At 41.9% G+C, this 15920-nt stretch overlaps 1 protein-coding gene across 1 annotated transcript in view; it reads left to right on the top strand.

The window, feature by feature from the left end:
- Positions 1–15920, top strand: part of WRN (WRN RecQ like helicase) — a 51337-nt gene that overhangs the window by 14458 nt on the left and 20959 nt on the right. The window contains exons 14-23 of the mRNA XM_033173098.1: positions 1383–1491; positions 2533–2601; positions 3441–3523; positions 6005–6111; positions 7273–7460; positions 7711–7885; positions 8824–9005; positions 10132–10233; positions 10532–10624; positions 12686–12827. Coding sequence (XP_033028989.1) covers positions 1383–1491; positions 2533–2601; positions 3441–3523; positions 6005–6111; positions 7273–7460; positions 7711–7885; positions 8824–9005; positions 10132–10233; positions 10532–10624; positions 12686–12827 — 1250 coding nt within the window. The remainder of the gene's footprint in view (positions 1–1382; positions 1492–2532; positions 2602–3440; positions 3524–6004; positions 6112–7272; positions 7461–7710; positions 7886–8823; positions 9006–10131; positions 10234–10531; positions 10625–12685; positions 12828–15920) is intronic.

Below are 15920 nucleotides of genomic sequence, written 5' to 3'. Positions count from 1 at the left end.
GATGACTTCCTGAGAGTGTTAGGGTGTAGTGATATGAGCGGTTGTTGCCCAATTGGGGGGTGGGGATAAAATGCCAAGGATATCTTTGGGCTGGAAGTCTGTAAGCTTTTTGGATGCAATGGTTTGGAGTCTTAAGAATTGCAACTTTAAGGAAGCTCATGAACTTTGATGTTCTCTCCTACACCTGTGCTCCTCCCAGGGGCTGGAAAGGGGTTAGTTTAACCTCCGGTTTGCTAGTACAATTGAATTACTGTGTTGCAAAATGAGGCATGTCTAAAAAGTGTGTCACCAACATGAAAAGTTTGGAAAGCTCCAGAAACATCAAAACCAGACACTGGAAAAACCTGTCAGGAGTAAGCATGGATCAATGGTACCAAGTAGTATGGGAAACAGCCCTACTAGAAAAACTAACGAGTAACCTGAAACTGACACGGGGACAAACAGAAGAAGACACCTTCACCCCGGTATGGTTCCCCTTCATCACACACACAGCCCAACAAGACAATGACAAAAATATACCGACAGCATACAAATCAATATGGCTAACCTGACCAAAAACACTCACCCCCCCCACTCACACAAGAAACCAAAGACCACCACAGCCAACCACAAATGAACAATCACACCCTACACCAACCCTGAACTCTTTCACCACCAAAGGAACACAAGTGAACAACAGAGAACCTGCACAAACAACACTGACACCAAACCCTACATATATCAAGTAAAAAAGAAACATTGTCACCCCACCCCACCCCACCCATTTTCCCACCCCACCCGCCTCTTTCCCCCTTTTCTTCCTAATGTCTCAACAAACGAAATTGACTTGTAAAAATGTTACATGGAAAAAATACGCGAGAGATATTGCACTACCTTTGTAAATCAAGAAAATGTTTAATAAAAAATACTTTTAAAAAAGTTTGGAAAGCTCTGATTTAGACAATACTAAGTTATTAGCTAACTAGGCAACATAGTGCCAAATTGGTGTTAAAATGCTCAGACCACTTTGTTCCTATCGGCATTCTTGCTGCCACATTTTGCACCAGCTGTGTAGCCGCATGTACATCTTATTCTATTATTCTGATCTAGAGGTCACTGGAACAAAGAAGGCTGAAGCTGGTTCATTAAATTCCGTGCCAGTTTTAGCCTTGCTGTGATTTTCTCTACATCTGTAAAATTTTAATTTGAAGTGTTGTAGAAGACCCTTATTAGTACTGACATACACATGAGGATAAACCCACTAATTCGCTAATATCATTATATACATCTGTGTCTCTATAAAAACTGATAACAAACTTGGGAGGTTGAGTTAAGGAAATGTTGTTTTCCATTGAGATTCCCTTATCTTTCAAGATGTGTTCATTCAATATATATTATTTCAGGATATGGGAAAAGTTTGTGCTTTCAGTTTCCACCTGTTTACACCAGAGGCATTGGAATAGTAATCTCTCCCCTTATTTCTTTGATGGAAGACCAAGTACTGCAACTTGAGTAAGTCTAGGCCTGCCGTGAAGAAATGGGATTGTCTTCATTTTATATATTGTGATTCTGTGTCTATATGATGAAAGCAGCCTCATGAGACCTCAGCCCTGTATTTTAAACCAATAAATCGGAAGACCTGTTGTGTTTCCCCAGCCGCATTATACTTTGAGGATATGTTTGTCTCTGGTATTTTTAACTGTAATCCACAAAATGTCCAAACCTATCAAAAAAGTGTAGCGTAAAACAAATGCAGCGCCTTTTCTCCCTTAGAGGTGCTGTCTTTTTTCTTTTCTTTTCTTCATTGCAAAAGAGATGTTCCTGGGTCTATCAAAGTTTTTTTTTTAAAGCTTCTTTAATAAAAAGAAATGAACTAGATTGGCATGTCCAACAGGTAGATCGTGATCTACCGATAGATCACTGGACATCTGCGGTAGATCATTGGCTCCCCCCAAAGAAGCTGAACAACTGGCTCCCCTTAAAAAAAGCTCAACATTTTACCTCCTCCCTGAAAAAAACTCAACAACTTTGACCCAAACCCCCAAAAAGGGGGTAGATCACTGCCAGTTTTTAACTCTGTTAAAATTAGATCTATTTTATTTTACGTTAGATCGCAGTCTCTTGGGAGTTGGCCACCCCTGAACTAGAAGATTTTATATTTCTGTAGCAGAGAATTTCATTTTCTAAGACATATGATGTCACAGCCATGCTTCAGATGTTCCAGATAAGCATACCTTTAATGTACTGTTGAACTGGAAATGTGCATGAGGAAATGTGCCAGCTTTATCTCCCACCCCACTGCACCAAAATCCCTTTTCGGATGCGATGTTGGAAGTTCAATTGTCCACTACATATAATACTACTGTAGAAGGCAAAGTAATAGATGGGAAGTGAAAACGTAAAATGCATCTTACCTGTATTTTTTATGGCGAATTAGTGAAAGTCCTGCTTAGAGAACAGTCACTGTGCAGCCAGACAGATTTTTTTTTTACTGTTTGTAGCCAATGGGTATTACAATCTAAATCATAAAAAAACTCTGGTGTTTTCTTGTAGGATGTCAGGAATTCAAGCTTGCCTACTTGGATCAGCACAGTCAAAGAATGTCAGAGGGGAAATCAAAGCGTAAGCCTTGCCTTGTCTCCTTTTTTGGGGTGGTCAGGCAAATAAAGTGCCTCTTCTTAGGTAGAGTCCTAAAGTTGTGTTATAAAAATTAGGTTCAACCCCAGAAGGGAGTCCACGAACCCGGGGGAGAGCCTTAGTAGGGCTCCCCTCCTCTCAAGAGCACTTATGAATAAATAGAGACGATACAGAATCTCCCAAGGCAAGGCGATAGCCCTTTATTAGAAACTGCTGCAGCAGGGTGTCTTGCAAGCAAAAGACCTCCAACAAAGGCGCGCAAGCTCCTATATAGACTTTTGAAATTGCCCCCCTCCAGCTCAAGACCACCCCTCCATACATTAGAATTACATCACAAATTGGGAGGGTCTGGTAGCAGTGATCTGAGCATCTTGGACCCTGCCCCCATGTCTCCTCTTGCCCTCCACCAAAAACCCATCAAGTGAAACAAAAGATATTTACATTTCCCTATATCCCAGCCAAGTTAATCACACCCTTTTGTCTGACACTCAGGTATCAGGATGCCAGAGATTATCACTCAGGCAGAGGGCTGCTGAGTAGCTGGAGGGGCAACCCCCCCCCCTTTGTTCCTGAGACAAAGAAATACTTGGTCAGTTGGGAGTCAAAATGGAGTGAGGCCTGTCTTCCTGTGCTGTTTTTCAGAAATGTGGCCTTATTTGTTTTGGTACATTAATAACAATTATTATATATAAATAAAATACCTTAAAATTCTTACAACAGTTGCTTTTAAAGAACTTTATAAAGTACAGTAAACATGAAAGAGCAATTTCACATATACGTAGGCTGAACTTGAGCTCACTGCTGTTTTCCCCTCCTTTTGCTAGGGGCCACTATAGAGTTGTTTACATTACCCCAGAGTTCTGTTCGGGGAACTTGCCATGGCTTGAGGAACTTGACAGAACAATTGGTAAGTGGGAATAGTTGATAGTGTTAAATCCCTCTCAGCAGGGAAGGAGGTGATCAGGCACACGAAAGCTCATACCAAGAACAAACTCAGTTGGTCTCTAAGGTGCTACTGGAAAGAATTTTCTATTTCATTTCAGCGTTATTAGCAATGAAGGCACTGGTGTTGCCAGAAAGCCTCCCAGTATGATCTGGGGCTGGGAATCCCCAACCTCTCTACCTTTGATTTACTGCATGTTACTTGCTGCCACCCGCTTCCGCCCCCAGCCGCACTTTCTTATTCCAGTGACAGAAATCTACCCAGTATTTCTGCCTTTGCCACAGTGAAGAGGAAGGATTGTCCATAGTCTGGAATAGAAAAAAAGACCTTTGGGAGAACCATCACTGTGAAAGGTTAAGAGTTAATCCCTTTCTTCAAGTTCTAAAAAGAGGGTCAGAGTTTCTTTTTCTCAGTTGGGCTAAGCTGTTGATTGTAAGTACTCCAAAGAGAGCAAGGCCTTAGCTGATAAGGATATTTGGTCTTTCCAGCTAGTGTTGAGACTCAATAATTGCAGCTCTGCATAGTTAACTTCAAGGCCAGCTACTGTATGGAATCGGTGACGCTCCTGCTGGCATTCCCGCCTCTGGGTCAGATAAAAAGGGTAAGCTGTTATCAGAGAAACCAACTTATGGCATGTTCTTGGTTGTCCACCTGGGCTGCCCCAATGTTTATATTGGCTCTGATCCAGTCAGCCAAGGTTTCTGTTAATTGAAGCCCCCTCTTGTCTGTCCTCTTTACTTCTTCGCTTCTGAGAATTGCCGGAAACTTAGTACAGTGGTGCCCCGCTAGACGAAAATAATTCATTCTACGAGTGTCTTCGTAGAGTGAATTTTTCGTCTAGCGAAGCGGCAGTGCAGTGCAGAGGTTTTTGCGCTAAAAAATAAATAAAATATTTCATCTTGCGAAGCAGCCCCATTGACTTTGTCATCTTGCGGGGCAGCCTTCTGCTAGCGAATGCCGTTCGTCTAGCGAGTTTTTCGTCTAGCGAGGCATTCGTCTAGCGGGGCACCACTGTATGGGAAAGGATGTAGGAGTGCAAGGATAAGATAGCTTTTTGTAGACCTTATGGGAGCATTGGGAAGGTTCAGTGGAGAGCACATTTTTCTTTATCCCTTTCCCTTCTGCAAAGTACCAACATAAGGTTGTAGGGTTTTATTTCTGCCAAGTGACAGCTTCTTCTTTTTAACTTTAATAAAGAGGCGGCTGACTACCTGTTGGGAGTAGTTGGAGTCCAATGACATCTGGAGGTCCACAGGTTAATTTGAGGTTCCAATCAGCATTAAAGCTTACTAGAATAATTTCTGGCATAAATGTTAACTGGGTCGTCTAATCAGGGTTCAAGTTTGCTCACTTGCAACCCAGTTGCCCTACTGTAGACAAACAGAAATCTAGGCAAGAGTTGAAAGGAGGGCTCGTGGCAATTGAAAACGGACTATGCAGAAATGGCAAAACTTACAGAAAAGCTCAGAGACAATGACATTGAGAAGTTTTAAAAAAGAATGGGAGGCATTTATTGTATATGTACAAAAATATTGTAAACAAGTAGAAACAGTGGCAGGCTTTGACCAAACACTGGCAAGCAGTTAAAATAAGATAAAGTTTATGGAAGGAAATTTGAACTGAAACAATAAAAACTGGTGGTATGTAATTAAGATAAAATAACAAGGATAAGAAAAAAGAGGTTTAAGTATAATTATGCAGAAAAGAGATATATTCAATGAACCAGGAAAGGAAATGGGGGGAAGTCAGGAGGTTAAAGAGAACCTCCAAAAAGATGTTTTTTTTGTTTTAGCTCTTAAATATTTTGTATTTCTTATTCTTCTTTTTTTTAATGGAAAATAATTGTTGAATTTGAAATTGTAAAACCAATAAAAATTTATTTACAAAAGAAAAAGAAAGGAGGGCTGCTCAAGACAGAGAACCGTTGGAACTGTAAAAGCCAGTACAAATAAGGCAGACACAGAGGTTTTATACTAATTCAACCAGATCCTTGCCTTTCTGAACATCAGCTGGGCTACAAGTGCAGCTTTCTTCTGAGTAGACATCTGGAAGCCTTCTTGCAGCTGGACAAGCACTCCCCTACTGGTTCATTGTCTTTCACTGGGTCCACCTTTGTCTTAGCTATAGAGATCCAGTGAAGAACCTGATCCACGGTGCATGTACAGGTTTTCCGGGTGAGGTGTCTGTAAGACTGGATTAGTTGGGCTGCTTTAATGGGTTCTTTAGGTGTATCAGGGCTTACTGCAGCATCCTAGGTCTCTTCTTCAGATGAGGTACCCCCAGAGGTCTGAGTCACTCTGGCTCCTGACATCTGCTAATTCAAAGAAGTAGACTACTTGCATAAGTGGTTAAATTTGCAAAACGTATATACCAATCGGCTCTGAAATCTATAATGTCGTAAGTGCTCTGTAACCACATGATTGGGCCTGTCTTAACTCATCTTAGGCATCACCCTGATAGCTGTTGATGAAGCTCACTGTATTTCTGAATGGGGACATGACTTCAGGAATTCTTTCAGGTCTTTGGGGTTGTTGAAGAAAACTCTTCCTAAGGTACAGTAGAGCCATTGAAAGATTTTTTTTGTGATTTAATTTTTTTGAACATGGATCAACTTTAACGAAACAAATGTTTGATCTCTGTGCGCTGTGTATAGTTGTTGATCATTCCTTGTGTTTCTGTTTCGGATGGGCAACTCGCTACATACTCTTCCCTCCATGATGACACATTAATGTTTATACTAGCATAGGCTCAATTCAGAATCATGCCAACCATAAATTATGCTAAAGATGGTTTGAACTTCCAGGTATATTAGCTGTGGTTATCTGCTCTTGTTTTCCAACTACTCAGCACTCCCAGAGGCCAAAACACTATAAAAACGGAAGAGCAGCAACAGCCACAATCCCCTTTTGCCAATCTGCACATCATGCTGTGCTATAATAAGCACATGCAAACTGCTTTCAAACCTTGGCTTCTGATTCTGGTGTGCTGCCTGCCTGCAAACCATGGTTTGCCAAAACAGACAACTGACTAAATCATAATTAACCCTGGTTTGGCAAGATGACTGAATTGTGCTATTGAGCTTTGGGGCTATAAGAAAAGATTAATGGTCTGCAGAAAGGGGAGTGTGTGATTCTGCAGCTCACTCCCAGTCTGGACAGCATTACATGCATATGGATTCTTAAAGGTTGCCTCGCAACCTTTGGGGGGGAGGAAGGGAAGTGGTGGGAGGAAGGCCGGAATATGATTAATGGTAACCTGTGTGAATGTTCACTGTAACTGCAAATGTTGACATTGAAGGAGAAGGTGATGATGGATATTTCCTAGATTCCCCCCAGAGTTCTTCTGAGAATCTTTATCTGACCCTACTGCCTGATCCTTTCTAGGAGACAATACCATCACATATAATCATTAAGTGATCTTAAGAAGCTTTAACTTTTATAATGAAAGTTGACATTCACAATTTTCAAGGGGCACCTAGGTATCATAAGACACATATTAGCCTGCCTCTTATCCAGATAGATGAACAATTATCTAAATCTCATTGAAAACAATATGCTTTATTCATGCATATATTTACAAGTGTGCACTTGCCACACCAATTAGAGTAAATCAAATAAAAGAGTGCCCGCTTATTCTTTATTCCTTAAATTTTGGATTATGGTATAAAAAGAGTTTAATGCTTTGATTTCTTTCTGCTTCTTTTTTCTTTTCAGGTTCCCATTGTTGCATTAACTGCAACAGCAAGCCCTTCTATCAGAGAGGACATCATAAACTGTCTGAACCTTAAGACTCCCCAGGTCACGTGTACCAGCTTTGACCGGCCTAATTTATACTTAGAAGTAGCACGGAAAACTGGAAATATCATCCTGGACATGCAGCAGTTCCTTGTTAAAAAAGACAAGTGAGTGTGTTTTGTCAGGCTCTTCTACTCCAATAACACTTTCCACCAACTTCTGAAATGTGTTGATAGTCCACAACAGTAGATCAGTATTTTTTTCCAAGTTTATTATTAAATTAATAGAGCAAGTATTCAGGTAGAAAATCTACAAGAAAGATTTGTCACAAGGCTAACGTATTTTCTTTGTTCATTCCTTGGATATCCTAATGATCTATGTCACACACAGCTGTTTTCTTCTTCTTTAAATTCTTAGATTTAGTTATGAGTTTGAAGGCCCCACTATTGTTTACTGCCCGTCAAGGAAGACAACTGAACAGGTAGCTGCAGAGCTGACAAAATTAAACATTGTTTGTGGAACATACCATGCTGGCATGGGAATCGCAGCAAGGCGAGACATCCACCACAGATTCATGAGAGATGAAATTCAGGTATGAAGGAAATGCTGTTTGCTTGTCATAAGATGCTATGTGGTAGTATTTTGTGGGATATGTTGTTGTTGTTCAGTCCTTCAGTCGTGTCCGACTCTTCGTGACCCCATGGACCAGAGCACGCCAGGCACGCCTATCCTCCACTGCCTCTCGCAGTTTGGCCAAACTCATGTTAGTAGCTTTGAGAACACTGTCCAACCATCTCATCCTCTGTCGTCCCCTTCTCCTTGTGCCCTCCATCTTTCCCAACATCAGGGTCTTTTCTAGGGAGTCTTCTCTTCTCATGAGGTGGCCAAAGTACTGGAGCCTCAACTTCAGGATCTGTCCTTCTAGTGAGTACTCAGGGCTGATTTCTTTGAGAATGGATAGGTTTGATCTTCTTGCAGTCCATGGGACTCTCAAGAGTCTCCTCCAGCACCATAATTCAAAATTAATTTGTGGGATATACAGGGGGAAATTAGGAGGAAGCATCATAGTCGCTAACTATGTCTCAAGGTCCCACCTCCCACTTTCCTTCCAAGCTCAGCAGCCACAATCCAGCATAAGTTAGCTCTGACTGTGTCCCATTGACATCAATAGAATTTAAACTAGTTGCAACTAAGGTTGTGATTCTGTGCACACCTAACCTGAGAGTAAATCCCATTGAATTCAGCAATACCTCTGGCTATATGTTCATAGGATTTGGCTGCATGGCTTGTTCAATTGCTTTAAACTGGACTTTCAGGTAGTACCTTTTACTGGGCTGTGCCCAATATAGCTCCATTTTGGCTACTTTGGTTTCATTGCCTTTAATGAGTGCTTTGCATTCAGCAAACTGGGGACATAGGCATAGTATACTTTATTTAGCTGGACACATTAAACTGTTGTAAGCACATTGAACTTTTCCATGCATCAGTATTAAAGTGGAGTTAAAAACTGATATGGTGGTTATTTTTCAGTGTATAGTAGCGACTGTAGCTTTTGGAATGGGCATCAATAAAGCAGACATCCGGACAGTTATTCATTATGGAGCGCCAAAGGAAATGGAATCGTACTATCAGGAAATTGGAAGGGCTGGTCGTGATGGGCTCCCTGCCTCTTGCTATGTGTTGTGGACTCCAGCTGACATGAGTTTCAACAGGTAACCAGTACTACTGGCCTACCATACAGACACAGTAGCATGGTAAAAGTGAGCCAGAGTGGGTTTGGGGCTCATGCTTTCCTCTCTCCTCAAATGCTTACAAGGAGGAGTTTGGAGAAACTTGTCAGCCCAGTCTTAAACTGTTGTTTACTCATGGTTTGTCTTAACAAACCAGCTTCATAACCCAGTGTTTGAATGTAACCTTTTTCAAACAAACCATAGTTAAGCTCAACCACAGTTTGTTGGGTATGGGCAACACAAAAAGCTACCATTGGTCCAAACAATATTTTATTGTAAATCACTTTGGGATGCCTCTGAGAGTGTGAAACGATATATAAATATAACAAAAAAAGGTAAAGGTAAAGGACCCTTGACAGTTAAGTCCAGTCGCAGACGACTGGGGTTGTGGCGCTCATCTCGCTTTAAAGGCCGAGGGAGCCGGGTTTTTCCCGCAGATAGTTTTTCCGGGTCCCGTGGCCAACATGACTAAGCTGCTTCTGGAAACCAGAGCAGCGCACGGTACTTATTTATCTACTTGCACTGGTACGCTTTCAAACTGCTAGGTTGGCAGGAGCTGGGACCGAGCAATGGAAGCTCACCCCATCGCGGGGATTCGAACCGCCAACCTTCTGATTGGCAAGCCCAAGAGGCTCAGTGGTTTAGACCACAGCGCCACCCGCGCTAACTAACTTGCAAGCAAAAGCTTCTGAACTCCTTCTGTTGGGCACAGAAGAACATGGAGAATGCAAGAACCCAAGGCTCGCTGCATCTTGTTCTTGTTACACTAAACTCTGGTTTAGTGTGATGTCTGAACATGACCATTGAGGTAGTCGGTGGAATTCAGTGTAGTGTTAAGTGGGATATGCACACAAGGAATGTTGTTTGCTGACACCCCTCCATGCATCCCTCAGGTGTCCTCTAAACCTGTTCTGGGATTCCCCTCCCCCACAGCCCCCAGAGCATATTTCATTTCTTGTTCCATTTATAGCTATGACCAATTTATATTGCATGAAAAGTATGTGTGTGGGATGTTTGTGCAAATTTTATATTTTCTTGGAAGGTGACAGGGAGATAATGAACGTTTCATCTCTAATTTTCTTCTTCTCTCCCCGAATTTCTTTTTAAGACACCTACTCAATGAGATACGTAATGATAGATTTCGCTTGTACAAACTGAAGATGATGGCAAAGATTGAGAAATACCTCAACTTGAATAGCTGCAGAAGAAAGTACGTGTTATACTGTATATTTTAGCAAGTAACTATCAGGAGCTGTCAACACAGCTCAATGAACATCTTTCAAAGTTTTGAAAAGTACCTCTTGGATTCTGGTTCATTTTTTTTATTTGCACCTTGAAGCTCATACTTTGAAAAACTATATATGCCTGTCTCAGGATGATTCAAGCAAGATAAATTAGCTCCCAGGTGAACCAATTAATGATGGTGATTTCTGCTCATTGTTTTCTTCAATGAATTTAACATGTAAATTCTTGTTCTTTTATTTAATTCCCAATGTTCCCTTGGGTAGAATCATCTTGTCTCATTTCGAAGACAAACAACTCCGAAAGGCCTCATCAGGTATCATGGGAACAGAAAAATGTTGCGATAATTGCAGATCCAGGTAAATGTTCCTCCCGAAAGATTAAAGGTTTGGAACTGTCTTCCCACAGCTTATATGACAAGCGGCAATAAGTCTCTAATGGCTCTCTGTTAATGAAGTTTTCTTCAAATGTTGTTACTTTTAGGGTAAACGGCGCAAGATGCCACCCAGCAATTCCCAATCAAAAGCCGACTCTCAGGATTATAGTTTTAATTTCAATTTTAAAATCCATCCTTAAAAAGTCAAGTCATAAAAATGGACAGTTCTTCTTTAAATTTATATCGGAGAAGGACAGTGGGCACTGAGCTCAAGTTGTGAAGGCAAATATTAAATCCTATATCCTAAATTCCTTGACCTAACCAGGGCCTCTTCCATAGTTCATGGTTGACCAGCCTGCAATGGCAAAGGTCACACCTGGACACAAGTCAGGTGGGCCTTCAGGCCTGGTAATATGACACAAAGTCAGGCTTATACTGCTGCTTGTCCGTCTATCTCCCACCTTCTGCAGCATGGCCTTAGACTAGAGACACAACTACAGCCAGGGAACTGAGGAGGAGTTGGAGTTGTGTACTGTACTCTTGTGCACACCCAAGCATCACTAGCTCATACTTCAGACTTGATTTATGGCTGATGTGCAATAAAGGTTGGCCTCCCCTGCCATACTTCATGCCTGTGCTTTAATTGCTGTTCTTTCCCCACCCTCTCCAGCCATCCATATTTACAAATAAAACTGTATAATTGTGGAGAAGCTACATGGAGAGCTGAACCTCTTTGTTTTGCTTGATTTGCTCAGTCTGTGGATTTAAGCTAGGATCTATCCACGTCTTGTGCCCCTCTTTGTGCCCCGACTGGGCCAGGCTAGAAGACTGGAACACCTTCAGCTCAATCCAGATAACTGGACTCACTACAGTGTGTTGTGAGCACCTTCATTTTCTCCAGAGGTCTAATAAATACTGTGGCTACGTTAACTTGAAACAGTTCTTCTTTATTTCTACAAGCTACAATATATACAGATTATACAGCCTGTGTGGCTAAGTTCCTTCCACACACCTTATCTGCAGCAGAGAGATAGAATAACAAAGTCTGTCTGAACTGACTGAGAAGACATGGCACAGAGAAGTTAAATAGGGAGATCAAAGACTCAGTTCCCTTCCCCTTCTCTCAGACCACAAGTCATATGATTCTCACAAAGGGAGGGGTGAAATGCTAACACAGTCATGTAGCTTGAACGGTAGGAATATTATATTTTAAGACACAATGCAAACGCTCCAAGGATTCGCATCATGGCAACAGATTGCCCAACCGTATGATATTCTGTATCATACCTTTTCTCACAAAAGATCCAGTTCTTGCATGCCCCATTTTGGCAAGCACTTTCCCGGTCCCTAGAAATCTATGGACTTCACCCCCACCCACCCCTGTTCTGCAGCAGAATCTGAAGCTTGCCTGACCGTGTGGTCTAATGCGAGATGTGGAGAAGGGATGGAAGTTCCTTTTGGAGCTATGATGACAATGCCTCTGCTCACGTCTCCATTGCTGTAGTGATTCCTCCTTTCAAACCCTGTTGGTTCACACCTGAGCCACAGACCTGAGCGCTCGTTGCATGAGGAATGTGGTGCTGATCTATCTATCCCATGAGGCGATCAGCATTATGATGAGTGGGCGCTTACATTGCAGGAACACAGCTTTATGTACAGAGGTGCTACATCCATTTCATTGTGTACCTGTTAGCAGAGACATGGGGCATTGGGGGAAGCGAGGGCAAACAGCAGTCAGGGATGATGGGAGTTGTAGTCCAGCAACAGCTGGGCACCCAAGTTTGAGAAACATCGCCTAGAGCTACGGTTGCTAACTGGTGACTGGCCCGATATTGCTGGACTACAGTTCCCATCATGCCTCACCATTGGCCGTCCTGACTGTACTGATGGGAGTTGCAGTCCAGTAACATCTGGAGGGCCACAGGTTCCCCACCAGATTTTACTCTCTGCGTGTGCTCTCATGGTACACACACACACAGTTTTTGACCTCTGTTGTTGTTTTATACATATTACACAAACCTTATTTTTGTTCCTGTACTTTTAGGAACATTCACTGTACTCCTGTGGTCAATACAGAAGACAGTTTGCAGGATTTTGGACGGCAAGCATACCAGTTGATGTCTGCAATATGTGCCTTAAATGAGAAGTTTGGCATGGGTGTCCCAGTGCTGTTTCTCAGAGGATCTGTAAGTGTTACAGCTTATGGGGTGGTTTGATAATAGCTCTTTAATCCTCCTGGCTGTCTGTATGTGTAGCAGGGAAGGAGGGAGAGGTGCCTTTCCTGTGCCTTCTGTTTCTCATTGAAGACTGTCCCAAACCTAAAGGAAAGGAAGCTCTGTTCTTTTGTACAGAAACTGAGGGGCTATGAATTTGTTGTTAGGAAACAGTGTGTAGACTTCTAATTGTTTGCTTATTACATCCAGATATCGCTTCAAACCTTTTATTTATAAGGAGTACCTAATGCAACAGGAGTTAGAAACACATTCCTTGATAGAAATGTGTAACAGCCAGCCTTGTAGCAATCAGCCTGCTGCATGCGGTGGGCTCTCGTGGGGAAAAGACAGACCATACTGTGTAAGGTATCAGTCGAGGGACGAGAGCCCAGAGCACTCTCGTGACCTCATATTTATTGAGTATAGTAAATGCATATGTAGAAATCAATCACCGTTATACACTTCTACAGCAATTAATCAATTATATTAGCAAAGCTCATTCATGCCCTTGATGTCGAAGCCCTTTGTTCTCTACAGCATACTTCATTCTCATGACATGCCTGTGATCTCGGTAGCACACATCATTCTTATGCTATGCTTATGATCTCTGTAGCATACTTCATTTCTCATGTTATGCCTGTGAGGGATGTCGAACGAGCGAACTCTACGCCCTACTGCACTAGCAGAGTTACCATGGTGCCCACATACCAGGAGGGTGGAAGCACTTAATGCTGCATGCACACAGGCGCATCTGTATTATTCCTACAGAAATGTGTAGGAAGAAAGGTCTGGATCTTAACTGGCTGATGTGCAGCACTTTGGGAGGAAAGACTTAACTGTATTTTTCCATGTATAAGACTAGGTTTCCCCCCCCTAAAAACAATGTCCAAAATTTGGGGGCGTCTTATACACGGATAGATCTCCCCCCATTTTTTTTGAAAATTGGAGTCCCCAAAAATACATTGGGGTGTCTTATAGGCGGTAAAATTTGGTAATTTCTTGCTTTAAAGGTGATGCATTTGTGAAGTGCTCAACAATCCCTTATGTGTGCTTCGCTGGGGACCGTGTGTTATGTAGGAGAGTTGCTTTTGTGCAGTGGTTAAAGCATGAGCTGCAGGCCAAGAATTCCCCGGTTCACATCTCAGCTGTAGGTGCCTAAAAGCAAGCCACTCTTTCTGCCTCAGCTTGCCCACCTGCAACTTCGATATATTAAGGGCCAGTTTATTTAGCGGCAGAATGAAGTGGTAAAGCTTTTCCTGGACTAAATCAGTTCAGGTTGCAGTTCAGGATGTTACGGTAAATCCCTTCTACCGGGGGGGGGGGATAATAATAACATGTCAGTATAGGAAGGTTTGGGTATGTTTTAGGGGAAATATTACCATAGGAGGGATAGTGTAGTTACTCTAGGTCCCAGAAGCTGTTTGAAAAAGTCTGTCAAACTTTTATACAGCACTTCTCAACACTTTTTAGAGTCTGCTGCTCCCCACCCTTTTTTGGGGGAAGAATAAATACTCGTTTGACTTACCAATCTATCAGGGTTTCGAAATACGGCTATTGAAATGGATGAGAAAGTGAAAATGTTAGTTGCCTAAACTATATGGGGTCCATTCTATCCCCACAGTTTTTCAAAATAGGGTTGGGAAAACATTAGCATTTTGCCTGTATTATAAATTCTGTTTTTACTTGGTTATACCAGTTCAAGAGCACTGGAGTGGATTTTAACTGTGTGTTTTTTCCCTAAAAATCATTTCATTGCTGAGAGTGGGGCTTTGGACACCAATTACAAACGACTGCAGGGGTGCCTTGGATTCTAGGTACATTTTATGTGGCTGGGGTGGGGGGAGTTGTGCTTCCATTTGGCTTTATCTTGACACAAGAGTTAAGAACATAAGAAGAGCCTGCTGGATCAGGCCAATGGTCCATATAGTCCAGCATCTTGTTCTTCCAGTGGCCAACGAGATGCCTGTGGGAAACCTGGAAGCAGAACCCATGCACAGCAACATTCTCGCCCCTTGCAGTTTCCAGTGCTTAACTGTCTCTCCTACCACCTACTCAGTCTGGAAGACCAGACTTTCCCTCTGTAGGCTGCTGTTTTAGTTTTCTGTGGACTGCAGAAAGTTCAGCAGCAAACCAGAAAACGCCTTATGATTATATGCAGTTAACATTTGTACACTGAGTTTAGAATGCACCAGAAAATTTCCCATCCCTTGCACTAAGGGGTTTCTTTTATTGACTTCTTGCGACGGGTGTCTGTGTTCTCTAATTGTTCTTGAGCTTGTTGTGAAAGCTGAATGTTAATTGTAATCAAGTTTTGTTCTGGTTGTAAAGCTTAATTCAGCAGCTTTAATCATCTTTGGGTTTAAAAGTGTTTACGATCGGAAATACCTTTTACCAGTTGCAACTTATGAATATGCATTTGTTTACTTTACACAACATTCACCCATAGTTTATGAAGAGTTGTGTTATCCTCAGTTTTGTTCAGCCTAGTAGACTCTTTTGGTAACAATATGCACAGGTGTGCTCCTAGACAGGTTTCAGGTGGGTCACAAGAGAGATCAGATTTCACCTGTTGTTTGAAATTTGAGTCAGTCTTCCGTGGTGAACAAGTCCTCCTGGGAATCTTCAAATTAAGAAGTTGCCTTGAATGAAATCTTATACCACCCCTGTTAAAACAAAGAAAAGTACAGAACTTTAAAATATAGCGGCTGGTGTTATTTTGATGCTTGTTAGACTTCAGCAATATTTTTTTCTTACATTTTAATCTCCAGATTGTTTGTTTGTTTAAGGGAGCTATGGTTGACCTTTTCAGGGTCTCTCAAACAAGTTAGTTTAAAACATGGTAAAGATTAAAATATGAAATAAGGTCATGGGGAACAGCTTAATAGAAAAAAAACAGCAACTAAAAACCAGATAAAAGTGCACCAAACGCCTAAACAAACACAACAGACTTGAGCTGGCACATAAAAAGAATCCCTGTTGCTATCTCCTAACCAAGGTTGAAAATAAAAGATTCTCAGACCCTGTGTTAAACGGCATTGAGCACCAATGTCAATGCAACAACACTGT

Source organism: Lacerta agilis, chromosome 16 (genome assembly GCF_009819535.1).
Source record: "Lacerta agilis isolate rLacAgi1 chromosome 16, rLacAgi1.pri, whole genome shotgun sequence".
In the NCBI taxonomy this organism is placed as follows: domain Eukaryota; kingdom Metazoa; phylum Chordata; class Lepidosauria; order Squamata; family Lacertidae; genus Lacerta; species Lacerta agilis.
This window is presented reverse-complemented; position numbering and strand designations above follow the sequence as displayed.